General features: G+C 62.2%; 1 protein-coding gene across 1 annotated transcript in view; it reads left to right on the top strand.

Annotated features, from left to right (window-relative positions):
* Window positions 1–14649, top strand: part of Col27a1 (collagen type XXVII alpha 1 chain) — a 122646-nt gene that overhangs the window by 50161 nt on the left and 57836 nt on the right. Inside the window, exons 13-16 of the mRNA XM_076845632.2 lie at window positions 2923–2976; window positions 4704–4748; window positions 11658–11711; window positions 12277–12321. Coding sequence (XP_076701747.2) covers window positions 2923–2976; window positions 4704–4748; window positions 11658–11711; window positions 12277–12321 — 198 coding nt within the window. The remainder of the gene's footprint in view (window positions 1–2922; window positions 2977–4703; window positions 4749–11657; window positions 11712–12276; window positions 12322–14649) is intronic.

Raw genomic sequence — 14649 nt, 5'->3', positions numbered from 1 at the left:
CTCAGGGCCGTTAGCAGGACTTGTGGTTCTGGGTGCTCCTGCAGCCACCTCCTGTGGAGCAGACAGTCCTGTAGACCCTGCCTGGAAGTTCCTCACTGTCCTGACCCCTCCTTGTGTGTCTCAGCCCCGCTGTCCCGTCCCCCCTGGGCCTGGCTCCGCTCAGAGGCCCAGGCCTTCGGTTCCCACAGGGGCCCGACCTGGGGCGGGAGGACCACGTGGCCGAGCAGCAGGGAGCCGAGCTCACTCCCTGGCCCCAGGCCAGCCTGCTGCAGCCAGGACGAGGCCCACAGAGGAAGGACCTGCTGCCAGCCCCAGCCCCAGCCCCAGACGTGGCCACCTCCCTGCAGCAGGCACAGCCCGGTGCCACCTCTCTGAGAGGCTGACAGGAGAGGCCCCGGTGACTCCTGGAGCCGGGCCAGGCCCCCCCAGGGACAGTGAGGTGCTAAATGTCACCTGTGCCTGTGATCCCAGCGGCTGAGGGGGCTGCGAGCTCCAAGCCAGCCTTAGCCACGCGGCCAGGCCCCTCTCCCAACAGAAGGGGCTGGGCTGGGGCTCAGTGGGCAGGCCCTGGTTCAGGCCCCAGGACCAGAGAGAGACAGAGCACTGGGTCCCAGAGTCCTCCGTCTCGGCCTGTGAGCGTCCCCCCGTAAAGCACGGCCCTCTCCCCAGCCGTGCGCAATTACAAACTGGGCTCCTGGGGGCGCCCCTTACAGGAAGGAAGACTGAAGGTGGGGCCGGGTGGGGCCGCGTGCCAACCCTTCCTTCTAGTGTGTGAGCCCAAGACTGTGATGGACCCTTGGAGAGGCCCAGGCTTGCTCTAGTCCAGCCCTTTAGAGAGAGCAGGCAGGCAGGCCGCCTGGGTTCAAAGCCCAGCCTTGGTATTCCACAGCTGGGTGACTTTGGACAAGTGTCTTAACCTCTCTGGATCTCAGTTTCCTCATCTGTAAAATGGGACCAATCAAGGGTCTGTTTGGAGGTCACGCTGCTGGAGTTGGCTATTGTCCTTAGGCTGCATTGTGACTTGGGATCCTGAGGATAGTCCCTCCGGGCTCCCGCTTCCAAGACTGCCGGCATGTTTCTGTGAGCTGCCAGGTGTCCGCGTGTCTCATTCCCTGTTGGTCCCTGGGTGGAGGAGCAGGACTGGCCTGGAGGCTGGGTCCGTGGGCCAGCTGGGGCTTCTGAGTGGAGGCCCACGGGGTAGAGGCCCACGGGGTGGAGGCCCACGGGGTGGAGGCCCTCTTGCTGCTTCTGGAGAGGGCCCAGTGGCCTCTGCAGCTGGGTTGGGCTTGGGCGGCTGCCCGTCCATCTCGCCCCACGGGGTGTTTCCGTGCCTAGGGGAAGGGACTCCCCCCTCCCTGGCCTTGTCCAGCTCCTGCCCCAGCTGGGAGGACCCTAGGACAGGAAGTCCAGGGAGGCCTGTCCCAGGTCACACGGCCAGCCCAGGGTACACCCAGGGTCGTCTCTACATGCCAAGTTAGAGAACAGAACAGGGACTTCTCAGGTCAGGCCTCCAGGGGCACGAGGTCAGCCAGGTGCCCAGCTGGACAGCAGTCCCTGTCCCCTGAGGGCTGGCCTTCCCCTCTTGCCAGGCCCCTCCCTGCAAACCCTAAAGTCCAGAGGTGGGAGCCTTCAGAAATGCCCCTGGCCACAGTCCACCTGGTGAGGTCCTTGAACTGGGGGAGCTAGAGCTTTCCAGCGGGGACTCCGGATCTGGGGAGAGGGAGCTCGGTGGAGTGAGATGTGCCCCCAGAGATGGGCCTGCGCGCTGACCCCCCACCGCCCACCTCTGAGGCCAGCCAGGTGTGCCCAGCTGCTGCCTGTGCCCCGCCCCGGGCTGGCCCAGGAGCCGCAGAGTCCAGAGAGGGGGAGCGCAGGCTCAGCTCTGCTGCACACGCTGCGCCCTGTGGCCATGGCCATGTGATGGGCCACGCGACGTGTCCTCGCTGAGCCTCGCCTTCCCCGACTGCTGAATGGAGCCAGCAGCCCCTGTCCCCTGTCAGCCTGACCCGGGAGGGGTGTGCACGCAGGGCCCACGCCTCGTCTCTGGGTGGCCACCAGAGGCCTTGGGCTGCTTGGCTTTGGTTTCCCGCTTGACCTCCGGGGCTTCTCTCCCTCCAGACCCCTGCGGTTTAGAACCAGAGGCGCGGTCACCTCCCAGCCTCGCTCTGGTCTCGGGGCCTTGGTCCTGGGCAGGAAAACCTGCGCTCTGTTTTTCATTCGATCTCCCTGGAAGACCGGGTGGCGGGCCGGCAGCAGGCCGGGCTCCTTCCCTTTTGAAGTAGGAACATGCTGGCCCCCAGCACACAGCTGTCCCCATGGCTGTCTTCCCAGCTGCCTGGCTCCCCAGGGGGCCTGGTGTGGCCTCCCGGGTGGGGTCAGAGAGGGACCTCAGGGCCTCTGAATGGCCCAGGCTGTGCCACACCAGCCTGTCGTGTGGCCTTGCCACAACTTCACAACTTCTCCTTGTCTGTACCACGGGGACCCTGGTGCCACAGGGTGACTTTTGAAGGGTGCATTGACAGCTCAGATCTGAGCTGGGAGTGACCAGTGGGGACAGTGAGGAACCCGGGAGAGGACCCTGTCAGGTCCCAGCCAGCAGCTGCTCTAGGCCTGGATGGGCCTCTGAGCCCCCAGTTTGTGTCGTCATTGGGACCGGGACCCGGACTGGGGGCTGGTGCTTGAACCTTTTTTCCCCCAGAGACTCTAAGTAGAAAAGAAGCAGGTCACCGGGCGGGCCCTCCGGAGTGGCCTGTCCCTGAGTGTTGTGTGGGGGGTTTGTTGATGGCAGGGTGACCTCAGGATCCGCTGCTGTCGGGTCGAGGATGAGACTGCTCAGACACTGTCCCTGCGTCCCCTGGGGTGTGGCTCCAGTCGTCCCCAGCTCCAGACACTGACCTACAGATGTTTCTCTCCTGCCCCCAGGGCTTCCCTGGAGACTTTGGGGAGAGAGGCCCCCCTGGATTCGATGGAAGCCCCGTAAGTACTTCAGGTGTTTGGGAGCAGAGAAGAGATTCAGGAGCCCAGACTTTGGGGTCCGAGACCTGGGTTACAGCCCAGCCCCCTGACCTGCTGCCTGGGTGTCCTTGGACAAGTTCCACGACTTCTCTGAACCTGTCCTCCTTTCTACCCTGGGTGACACCCCACGAAGAGTCCCAGCCTGCCGGGCATCTGGGTTGCACCCAGCCCCAGGGCTTAGGGAGGTTCCTGGGTCACTGCCCACCAGAGAGGCCCCAGCTTCTGCCGGCGTAGGAGCAACAGAAATGTTTACGGCCACCGCGGCCTGGGGACGCCCACAGGTCTCAGGCCGTCTCTGGAAGGATGAGCCACGTTCTGAAGGAATCTCCACAGCGGGCGTGTTTATAGAGTGTGTAAATAATCCGAGGCCCAGGCTCTGTCCCATGGAGGAGCCAGGTCAGCCTGCCCTGGGGAGCTGGGTCTGCTCCGCCTTCCATCCCAGGCTGCAGGCCCAGCTGGGAGAAGGCTCTGGGAGAACCTCGCATTCTTGGCCTGGGGGTGCAGACGACTGGCCAGAGCTGTCTGCAGCACCTGATCGCTGTCTCCTGGGGGCTTCCTGCCTGAGCAGCCGCTCACAACTGACCTGCTCTGGTCTCGCAGATTCCCCTGGAGGCTCGCCCGCCCTGCTCCCTGGGGGTTGAGCCTTGGCCCCAGAGCCAGCTGCACCTGGGCTGGCATGCTGCTGCACTGCCCGCCCGGCCTGTGAGCCTGGACCGACCCTGACCTCCCTGAACCTCAGTCTCCTCATCTGTTAATTGGGGGTGGGGGTCGGAGGGCTCAGAGGGCTGTCGTGAGCAGAGAATGAGGGCAGGGAAGGTGTCCAGCCGACCCGAGCCTTCAGTGCCTGGCGTCCCACAGGGCGGTCCCTGCCCCCTGAGAAGTCCTGACCCCTCCCCATCCATTGCACAAGACCCAGGGAGCCGCGAAGACTCCTGGGGACAGTGAGGAGAGAGGGGAGGGGACATGCCAGGTGACATGGGAGGGGAAATCAGGGCGTTTCCTCAGCGGTTCACTTGCTGGGTAACCCTTGCAGCACGTCAGTAGAGAACCTTCTAGAACTTTCCCTGGGAGGGGCAGGGATGTGCCTCCTTAGGGCCTAGAGGAGCAGATCGGAGGCAGACCTGAGGGGGGCCTGTGGCTCTGCCCCGGTTTCCCTTCGTATTTAATCCTTCCCAGGCCTCCTCTTTGGTTCCGACTCCCCATTTGAACCTGGGCCGCACCCACACCTGTCTCTTTTGGTGTGAGCCCTGGGTAGACCTGGGGGCCAAGGCTGGGGGTGAGCCATGTGCGAGGCCCCATCTCCCCTGCGGGCTGGACAGGGGGGGCCTGAGGGCCTGGGCCTGGGGGGCAGAATCTTGAGGCCCCGGCCCGACCTTGAGCAGGTCCCTTCACCTCTGAGGAGGGCAGCGGCACCTCCGTCCACACCCCCAGGGGGGGCTCTGCCCTCCTCACACCGACGCTGGAGGGTGCGAGGGCTGGGGGACCCCCTCCCCGTCCTACAGACGGAAACTGATGCCGAGGGAGGAAGGGCACTGTCCCAACTCCAGCCACACACCAGAGACCCTGGGGCCTGGACTGGAGCAGGGGGCGGTCAGCACTGAAGTGTCCCCCCAGATGCCCTCACGGGGCAGGGGTGGGGGTCCTGGAGGGAGACAGGACGCGTAACCACCTTGTGTCTGTGTTTGCAGGGAGAACTGGGCCTGCCCGGGCCCCCAGGAGTCCCCGGCCTCATTGTAAGTACACAGCTGCCTAGGGGCTGGGGTGGGGGAGTGGCAGGTGTCCCCGAGGAGAGGCCTGGGGATCAGGACAGGCAGCCTGGACAGGAGGCTGAGGAAGGAAAGTCTTGCTGTGTTACCCCAGGTGGGTCTCCCACCTTCTCTGAGCCTGCTTCTCCATTAGTTAAGTGAGGGTGAGTGCCGGACCACGCCTGCCAGTGTGGGTTTATACTTGCTCTTTGTTGGTTGTTTTACAAGGAGATCTGGACAGGTGACAGCATGTTGTTCAACAGGGGCTTCCTGTCCAGAGGCAGGAAGGGGCTGGCAGAGTTGCTGAGACTCTGGACCATGTTGGGAATCTTCAGGGCCCTTCTTCTCAAAGCATGGACTCTGAAACCAAGTCCATGGCTCTGCCAAATCCTTGCTGTGTGACTCAGGCCAAATCACTCACCCTCTCTGAACCTTAGTTTGCTCATCTATGCAGATGAAAGTAGAATCCCCTGGGATTCTCGGTTGTGAAGATTAACCAAGGTGACACAAGTACAATGCTTGGCCCGGGCTCTGGCCCTCAGTAAAGAATTAGTGGAAGATACTGTTGTATCAGTTACTGTTATTCATCAATAGCAATAGTCATTCGTGAGAGAGGGTGCGGCCATGATCAGTCACTCGTCTCCTGAAATGCCCAGGACTGAAGGGCCTGTCTGCAGAGGCAGGAAGGGCCCGGGGCTGCGCCTGGCTGGGCGCCTGGAGGAGCAGCCTATCAGCCCACAGCAGGGCGCGTCCCGGCCTTGGGCCAGTGAGGGGCGAGAGCTGGAGGTGCCTGCAGAGTGTCCCCCAGGGTCTGAGCCATCTGCTCTCCTCTGGGTCATTCCTTATGGAGGTTGAGTCCGGGAGGGATGTGAGGGGCACAGGTAGACTGTCCCCTGCGTAACAGATGGGCCAGCTTTGCCACGCGGCAACGTGCCAAGAAATGCTGCTCAGAGGGAGTGAGCAAGGCCCCAGGGAGGCTGGGGCATCCCCAGGTTCGGGGTTGGCCAGTGCCGGGGAGAAGGCCCAGAGGTCCCTGTGCAAACCTGCTCGTGTCCAGGTGGGTGGGAGCGGAGCCTGGGGCCGGGGCACAAGCTCAGACCAGCCCGTGTTGAAATCCTGGCCTTGCCTGGCTCTGTGGACCTCACCGTGGACCCCCTTCCCGAGCCTCGGGGACCCCCCTGTGAAATAGGTCATCATGTCAGACTGCAGGTGCCAAGAGGGCGGTCCCTGGAGCCAGACCTCCTGGGTTCATGTCCTGGTTCACGTCCACCATTGATCAAAATGCTCAGCAAGTGCATTGGCTTCCCTGTGCCTCCACCTCTTTATCTGTAAAATGGGGATAATCTTAATGCTTAACTTGGGGGATTGTCGTGGGGATTTAAATCAACCAATTCATATGAAGTGCCCAGTACGCAGCAAGTGTTGTCATAATAGCTATTGTTATTTTATTTGTATATTTTTTGATACTGGGGATTGAACTCAGGGGATTCAACCCTTGAGCCGCATCCCCAGCCCTATTTGGTATTTTATCTAGAGACAGGGTCTCACTGAGTTGCTTAGCACCTCACTGTTGCTGAGGCTGGCTTTGAACTTGGGATCCTCCTGACTCAGCCTCCCGAGCCCCTGGGATTACAGGCGTGTGCCACTGTGCCCGGCTTAGCTGTTGTTATTACGTCTCACACTCACACACACACACACACACACACACACACACACACGCCTGTGTGTACATATGCTGTGCGTGTCTGGGTCGCTGAGTGGAGGAAGGTTGCAAAGTCATGTTGGACCCTGGTGGAGGGGAGCACTGCCATGGACTAGCGATGCCCGCCATGGCTGGGGACTGGGAGTGTCCACCTGTGAGTCACGCACGTGTCGTCCCTGATGCCCACTCAGCAGGACTTTGCCAGGCACCTCCTTTGGCACTGGTGGCTGACCTGTCTGCCATGAGAGGGGGAGAGTCCCTTCTGGAGCCCCTTGTCATATGGTCATTAAAGTCCTCCTGGGACACCTCTGGGGTTGGAGGCTCCCTCGCTGTCTGCTCTTCCTGAGAATCCCGGTCCCCAGAGCTTTCGAGAAGAGAGGTTCATACACCTGGCTGGCGCCTCTGGCCTGTGTCCTGTTTGTCATTGTCCCAGCGTCCGCGAGGTCGGGTCCCAGAGTGGTAAGGTACACCGCGGCTGCAGAGATTCTTAAGGCCCAGCCCTCCCTCCCGCCTGGCCTCGGCTCAGGAGCGCCTCCCCTCTGCTCTCCGTAACTAGGGCTGCCAGACAGAGTACAGGACGCCAGTCACGGTGGAGTGTCAGATGCAGTATTGGGACACATTTATACCAAAATACCCTTCATTACTTATCTGACATTCAAATGTAACCGGGCGGCCTGTCCTTCGCATCCCGTCTAGGGACCCTATTTGCCACGTCTCTGGGCAGATCCCATTTGCCGGATAGGAAAACTGAGGCCCCGGGTCAAGGACCCACACGGGCAGAAGAGGATGGGGTTTGATGGAGGCCCCGAGTCCAACTCCTAGAGCAGGACACTCTCTTCCTGTGCCCTTCTGAGGGCTGGCTGGGGGCAGGATCTGGACACCGGCGTTTCTCAGGCCCTGTGCCCTCTGCTCAGTGCCGCTTTCCAAGGAGCTGATCCCTCCCACCTGTGACCGCACTGGCCCGTGTCCCCCGCCCTGGCCATTCTTGGCCTCTCCTCCCCGTCCTGTGTCCTTGCACCTGGGAGCCCAGGGCTGGCCCTGAGCCCCCGAGTCTCCACCGTGGCCGAGGCAGGGTCCCCTCGCGCCCTGAATTTCGGGAGCAGCGGGGTCTGTCATGGCGAGGACTGGCCTCCTCCGAGCAGGAAGGAGGAGGTTTCTGCTCAGGAGTCGGAGGAGGAGGGGAGGGGAGTCACCTGCGGTTTTCCAGCGGATGTGGGTTTCCAGCTGAGCGATGGGAATTCCACGGGTTGGTAATGGTTTTAGTGGAGGTTCAGGTTCAGCCAGGGCCGTCTGGCCAGCTGAGGCCATCTGTGTGCAGGCTGCGGCCGAGCGTCCCCGGGCCCCGCTGCGGGAGGGGACAAGCTAGCGTTGAAGAGCGTCCTTCTGCTCGGTGTGTGCCTGATGCGCATGGGGCTCAGCAGCCAAGGCCTGTGGCTGGACCTTGCAAGGAGTGGACGCCTCGCACTTGTCACCCAGGCCTGACTGTCCCCAATTCCAATGAGCTGCCAGCGGCTCGGGCGGCCTCTGAGGTGAGCCTGCTGGACGGCCACCTTTCAGTAACCGAGAGCCCCTGGCTGCCTGCGGAACCAGTCAGCTCCACGAGGACCGGTCCTGTCTTTTTTATTCAAAGACACGTTAATGAGACCTGGAGAACATGTGACCCGCCAGCAGCCCAGCACCTGGGGCGGGGTGGGCTGCCTCTGTCCTCTGTCACTGCTGGTTACCCGACTGTTTCTTTGCCTAGAAAGCTGGTCAGGGCCCTCCAGCCCGTCTTTACCTAGGTCTCGAGAGCCTGACCCCGCTGAGTGTCGGCGGGCGGCCACCACAGCCTGTGGGCGTGGGGAGTGGCATCATCATTTGGCAGTGAAGGAAACCGAGGCTCAGAGAGGGCAGAGCCCTTGCCTGAAGTCACACAGCGGGCAAGCTGGCCTGGGCCTGTCTCCAGAGCTATGCTCTTCACTGCACCGCAGGTCGCCATTCTGCAAAGAGGACAGAGGCAGTGAGCGGTGTGGGCTGAGGTCCAGGAGCTGCCCTGACCAGGGATGGCGCTTGGTAGTACCATCCAGGAGCCAGGACAGGCTGAGTGCCCTTACCATCACCGTCCCTCAGTGTTTCTGGAAGGAGGCTTGATGGCCCGCGAAGGCAGTTCCCTGTCCTCTGTCCCCTTCCTTAGTGGGCACCTCCTGTGGCCACACTCCAGCTAGATGCTGTGGTCTCGGAGGTAAGGTCCCCAGATCAGGCACCTGCCTTCGGTCTGGTGGTGGGACTTGTGGTGGCCGTGTAGGCACACGTAGGTGACAGCCACGTGGGCAAGGCTATGAGTGAAAGGCGCGAGGCTCCAGGGGGACAGGGTGGCACCGCCTGGCCTCTGGGGTCAGTGAAGTTGGGGGCCCCAGGATGCATGGTCGTTGGCGGGCTGAGTGGCGGCTGGAGCACACCAGATGCAGGAAGCGGCAGGAGCCTGGGCCCAGGGCCATCGGTGACCAGTATGTCCAGCTACAGGGAGCAGAGGGGCAGGAAAGAGGGCTGGGCCTGCCCGCACCCCCATGGGGCACCAAAGGGCCCAGGTTTCCCTCAGGGCCCCTGCCAGCCCCAGCCCTGGAGCCCCCAGCCCACCCGAGCCACGAGCTCGGACTCCCGCGGGCTCAGACAGACAGACAGACGCACCTGGGGCCTGGACCTGCCTCTGTCCCCAGCTCCTTAGTCTGGGTGGTTCCTGGTCTGGGTGGTCCCTGGTCTGGGTGGTCCCTGGTCTGTGCCTCCGTTGTCTGAAGTGCAGCGGGTCTGACGGGGGCAGGGGGACGGGGGGATTCTCACGGGTGCCGCCTGCACAGAGCCACCAGGAGCCATGGGCGGGAGCCTGTGGGTCACCTGCACTCACAGTAGCACTTAGCTGTGGTGGGGGGGGGGGCGCAGCTGCCCTCGAGCCGGACCGCAGTGGGGGGGCCTTCAGGGGGCTGCAGCCGGGGCCTGTGGTCTTCTCGGTGGGGGTCTCGAGCCTGGGCAGTGCGTCGGGCGCCAAGAGCTCAGAAAGTGGACTCGGGCTCAGGCTGGAGGCCTGACAGTCTGTCCCCCCGCCACACTGGAGGGTGTCTTGGGTGCACTAGACAGGTGCTCCATGAACTGTCCTCTCTGCATCTGTGACCGGGGGTGCTGCTCATGGGGGGACCTGTCCCTTGGGAGCTGTCACGGTGGAGCACTGTTAACCCTCAGCCGGGTCCCTTTACCCTGGGGATTGGGTGCCCACAGGGACCCTCAGTGCCACACAGAGACCCCTGGGGACAGTCCTGCAGGGGGCATGGGGAGCCTTCGCTCCATGGAGCCTGAGTTGGGTCCCTGTGCAGGCGGCCTTCAGGCCTGGAGGTGGGAGAGCGAGCCTGTGTTCCCAGGGCTGCTGACAGGGAGCCTCCTCCCCGGAGGCTGCTGTGTTTACGGCTCACCACGGGACACAGCGGCCACCTTCCTCCTGCACAGGCAGGAGCAGCCAAAGGGGCTGTAAGATGCGCCTCTTGGAGGGTTGGCTCTTCTTCCTAACTCAGCCGTGATCCGGCTCTCTGCTTCCTCCCCTCAAGTCTTCTCCTGAGACTTGAGAGCTGCCTCGGGGCTCTGGAGACGCCCGCCTGGTGGGAACCTCAGCTCTGCCCCAGCTCTGAGGCATTGCTGGACCGCTAAGACCCTCAGTCTCCTCATCTGCATTACGGGCACAGCAGCAGAACTGGCCTTTAAGGGCTGCTGTGGATGTAACTGAGTTGAGGCATGTAAAGGGCCCAGTGCCTCAGTGCCTGGCCACCAGAGTTGCTTGGGTGCTGTGATTATTGTCATTAGGCACAGGAGTGACATGACTCCTCAGTTAGCAGGGGCTCAGCGAGTGCGTTTTGCTGAACACAGCGAAGCCAGAGTCCTGCAGGCCAGTGAGGGCAGCAGGCCACACAGCCAGCCCAGGGCAGGGCTGAGGCCAGGCTGCAGTGTTCTGGGGACAGGAGATTGGCACTGTCTCCCACCTGGGGCAATGCCCTGCACGGGCCTTGGCTCTTCTGCGGGAGTCAGGCAGGAATGTGGTTCCTCGTCCTCTACCCAGCCTCCCTCCCGCCTCCCACCTGGCCTCCTGCCTGGCCTCCCACCCTCCCTGAGGTCTCCAGGCAGCAGCTCCTGCAGGAACTTGAGTCCCATTCAAGCCTGGCTGCCCGGGGCAGCCTTTGTGCCCTCAAGGCTCGGGAGCTGCACCTCAGCCTCAGGGCACTAGCCAGGGGCCTCCAAAGAGCCTGAATCTCTTCAGTGGGAAACTTGAGGCCCAGAGAGGTTAAGTATTGTTTGAGGTCACACAGCAGCTGGACACTTAGGTCAGTCACAGAGGATGGATAGGGAGAGAAGACCAAAGTTTTAGGGGGTCCTTTCTCTGGGCATGGGCTTAACATATGGCTCTGCCTGATGGTGGTTGTGAAGGGGGTGGGCAGGGTGAGATTTGAGGAAAGGGGGAGGCTTATTAAGACAAAATTCTGCCATTTCACTCTAAACTCTCTCTCTCTCCCATTTTCTCCCCCCCCCCCCGCCCCCAGGGATTGAACCCAGGGCCTCCCACCTGTACGCTGAGCCACACCCCCAGCCCTGACCTCAGCACTGTTGACACTGGGGCTGGATAATTCTTTATTGAGGGGGTGGGGGGTACCAGGGATTGAACTTGGGGGCACTTGACCACTGCGCGGCATCCCCAGCTCTGTTTTGTATTTTATTTAGAGACAGGGTCTCATTGAGTTGCTTAGCGCCTCGCCATTGCTGAGGCTGGCTTTGAACTCGCGATCCTCCTGCCTCGGCCTCCCGAGCTGCTGGGATGACAGGCATGCGCCACCCCATCTGACTGGATAATTCTTTGTGGTGGACTTGACCTGTGCCTTGCAGGACACCCAGCAGCATCCTGGCCTCTCTAGCACAAGCTGCCCAGGGCCAGCGGGGAGTGACCAGCAGACAGCCTATGGGAAGTGCTGGCGGAGGGCAGAGCGCGACCTGGGCCTGGACAGGATCCTGTGACATTTATTCCAGCATTTTAGCGGAAGCGAACAGAAGGACAGATGTTCCTAATCTCAAGATCAACCCAAGGGAGTTGCGTCCTGGAGAGCCCAGCCCCGGGGACTCCGGGCATCGCCCTCGCAGCCAGCCTCCCGGGGCCACCTCTCATAGCTGCCTCTTTCTCTTCCCAGGGTGACATGGGAGCATTGGGTCCCATCGGCTACCCAGGACCCAAGGGCATGAAGGTAAACAAGGGCTTCCCCCAGTTTGGGTCTCATTGCTCCAGAAGGGCGGGTGCCCCAGGGGATGCTGGGAGGGCAGGCGGGAGGGCGCCCCGTGGGTGCTGGACAGCAGCTGATTGATCCGGAGCTCCGCCCTGGCTGGAGAGCCAGATGTCATCTGTATGTCATTTAAGCCAGATGTCTTTACTGGACACCAGCCCGCTAGCTGAGCACGAGTCCAGCGTGGTTCCGGGCTTGGGGGTCATCGCCAGGACCATAGAAACTGTAATGGAGAACAGTGAGCCCTGAGCGGAAGGGGACACGAGGACGGGCCAGCGCCAGGCCAGCCCAGTTTGGCCTGTTTCCGCAGCATCGGCACCTTCCTCCTCTGGGCTTGTCCCCACTGTCACCTCTGCCAGCTGCTCCTCCCCACCTTGCCCGTCAAGATGGGAGTTGTTTGCAGTCGGGGACAGTGAGCCCAGGCTTGGGGACCGAGCTAGGTCTTACGACACATGGCTCTGGTTGAAGCCAGCCAGCTCCTGCCTCTGTGGCTCGGGCCTCACAGCGGCCTCTGGCCTTTGTCTTGCAGGGACTGATGGGCAGCGTGGGGGAGCCCGGACTGAAAGGTGATAAGGTGATCGGAATACTCCCTTGTCGCACCGTGGGTTATCTGCATGCCGCCCCTCCACGCCCGGAGGCTGCCGCTCAGCTCTGGCCAGGTCCACTGCCCTGCGCTCTCCCGCCCCCTCTGTCCCCGGAGTCTGGGCTCCCAGCTTCTTCTGGTCCCTGTGGGTGGGGCTCTGGCTGACCCTCGGGGGCCTGCAGACCTCGGCAGAGAGGGTGTGAGAGGTTGGGGGCCCGGGGCTCAGTCAGCAGGTCTCAGAACCCGGAGAGCAGAGCTGGGGCGGCACAGGGGCTTGGAGGGCACAGCCACAGAGCACCGGGGGGGCGGCGGTGACCTGGAAGGAACCAAGGGCACAGGAGGTGTCCTGGCATGGGCCTGGGAGCCCTGCCCAGAGAGTGCGTCATCTGAAACGTAGGGGAACCCCGGGCAGCCTGGGCTGCCACCCGCTTCTCCAGCTACCCCCACCCAGGAAGGCCCCCGTCCACGTGGCCTCTCTGTGGCTGTAGGACTCTAGCAACGTCACCTGGTGCCACACCAGAGCTGAAGGGGGAGATGGGTCTTGGGGTCCACCAAGGGGCCGAAGCTGGCTTGGCTCAGCAGCTGCAGTGACAGGCCAGGTAGGAGCAGCCCTGTCCTCCCCCGCAGTCTCTGGTCCATCCTGGAGCCCGCAGAGGACGTGGCGGGATCTGAGGGGCGTGCTGCTGCTCTCGCCCCTGCGTCCAGCCTCCCTGCCCACCTGTCTTCAGGGGCCGCCACACCTGAGGCCAAGGAGCAGGTGTCCTGCACCAGGCACCCAGGAATGCTCCAGAGGGATCACCCCTTCCTCCTCCAGCCCCAGGTGACAAGGGACCTGCCCGAGGCCACCCTGCTGCTAAGTAGGGGATCAGGGCTCAAAGGGCACCTGGCCCAGAAACCTCCACCACCCAGCAGAACAGAGGTCAGAAGGACAGAGCAGATGAGGCCCTGGGAGGTCACCTGACCTGGGTCCTACAAGTCACAGCTGGGGACGCTGAGACCCAGAGTGGGGAAGATCCACCAGAGGAAGCGTGTGCTCTCCTAGGAGCAACCCAGGCCCTCCGACCCCCCAGATTAGAATTTCTGGGCAAAATGGACACGTGGGATTGTTCTGTGCAGCCCCAGCCCCGGGAACCCGCCCCTTGCCGGGCCAGCGAGCCCTCGCCTTGCCGGGTTTCCGCCTCCCTCCCTCCCAAGCCTCTGCCGGCCCCCTCTGCCTGCCTCTGCCTGCTGCCTGCTGAGCCTCCCTCCGGGGCCTCCCTCTGTAGGGGTGGGTGTGGGCTCCCCTCACCCACCTGACCCAGGGGGAGACACCCCTGCGGTGGAAAAGCTGAAGTCATGGTCAAGGAGAGGGGCTGCGGGGGAAGTGGGTGGCGCAGGGAGCCTTTCTAGGTCCTTTGTAGAGTGGCCCGGCTCGGAGTTGCCCTGGAACATGGAGATAAAAGCATTACGCAGAGGAGCTGGGCTGCTTCGAGGCCGCCTGGTCACTCGGACCCGCTAAGCTCTGGGAAAGAAAGAACAGGGGGAGGAGAGGAAATTATTTTGTTGCCCATAGTTTTTAGGAAAATCAATCAAGTCTTTGTGAGAGGGGACTCCCTTTCAGTCTCTTTAGTGGGGAGGGGTCTCCGATCAGCCGCTCACACAGACTGGCGGCCCCCAGCCCTCTTCTGGGATGACAAAGCCGTCCCTTCAAGTCCTGTGGATCCTCCTTTCCAGAATCCCGGATTTTCCATGACCCGGCCTGGCCTGGGGCCACTCACAACCCCTTGGCTCCTGCTGCCAGCGGAAGCCCCTTCTGGCACATCCTGAAACGGTGGCGCTGCTGGGGACCCAGCTCTCTAAAGCCATTGTCCTGACTTCCTAGGCGCCTTTTAAACCTGCCTCCCTCCTCTATTCTAATTTTTTAAAGGAACTCCCTCACTCTAACTTGAGGCATTAAAAATAATGATGATAAAATGTCCCTTGGTTCTCAAAACTCCAAGATGTCGTACAGGATTTTCCAAATTGGAAAAACCAAAGTAAGTTCAAGAAGAAAGATTTTTATGTTCAGTTCTGGCTTTTGTTCTGCCAGAGAAGTCCTGCTGGGTCCTGGCCTCCTGTACAAGGCAGGTTTGCTCAGATCCCCCCATTCTTCCTCCTCCTCCCGGGACTGGAAACGTTCTCGAGTCCTGGGGCCAGCGAGCGGTGGGTGATGCCCAGCGTGGAGAGCTGGGACCAGTTTCCAGCCCCCAGAGGCTGGACCGCTGGACCCGGCCTGTGACAGCTCGTTTACTAGAACCTGGCTGGTCCAGGGAGGGGGCAGAGAAGGCCTCCCCTGGCCAG

Source organism: Callospermophilus lateralis, chromosome 2, assembly GCF_048772815.1.
Source record: "Callospermophilus lateralis isolate mCalLat2 chromosome 2, mCalLat2.hap1, whole genome shotgun sequence".
In the NCBI taxonomy this organism is placed as follows: domain Eukaryota; kingdom Metazoa; phylum Chordata; class Mammalia; order Rodentia; family Sciuridae; genus Callospermophilus; species Callospermophilus lateralis.
The sequence above is the reverse complement of the archived record's forward strand: the minus strand, read 5'-3'. Positions and strand labels throughout refer to the sequence as shown.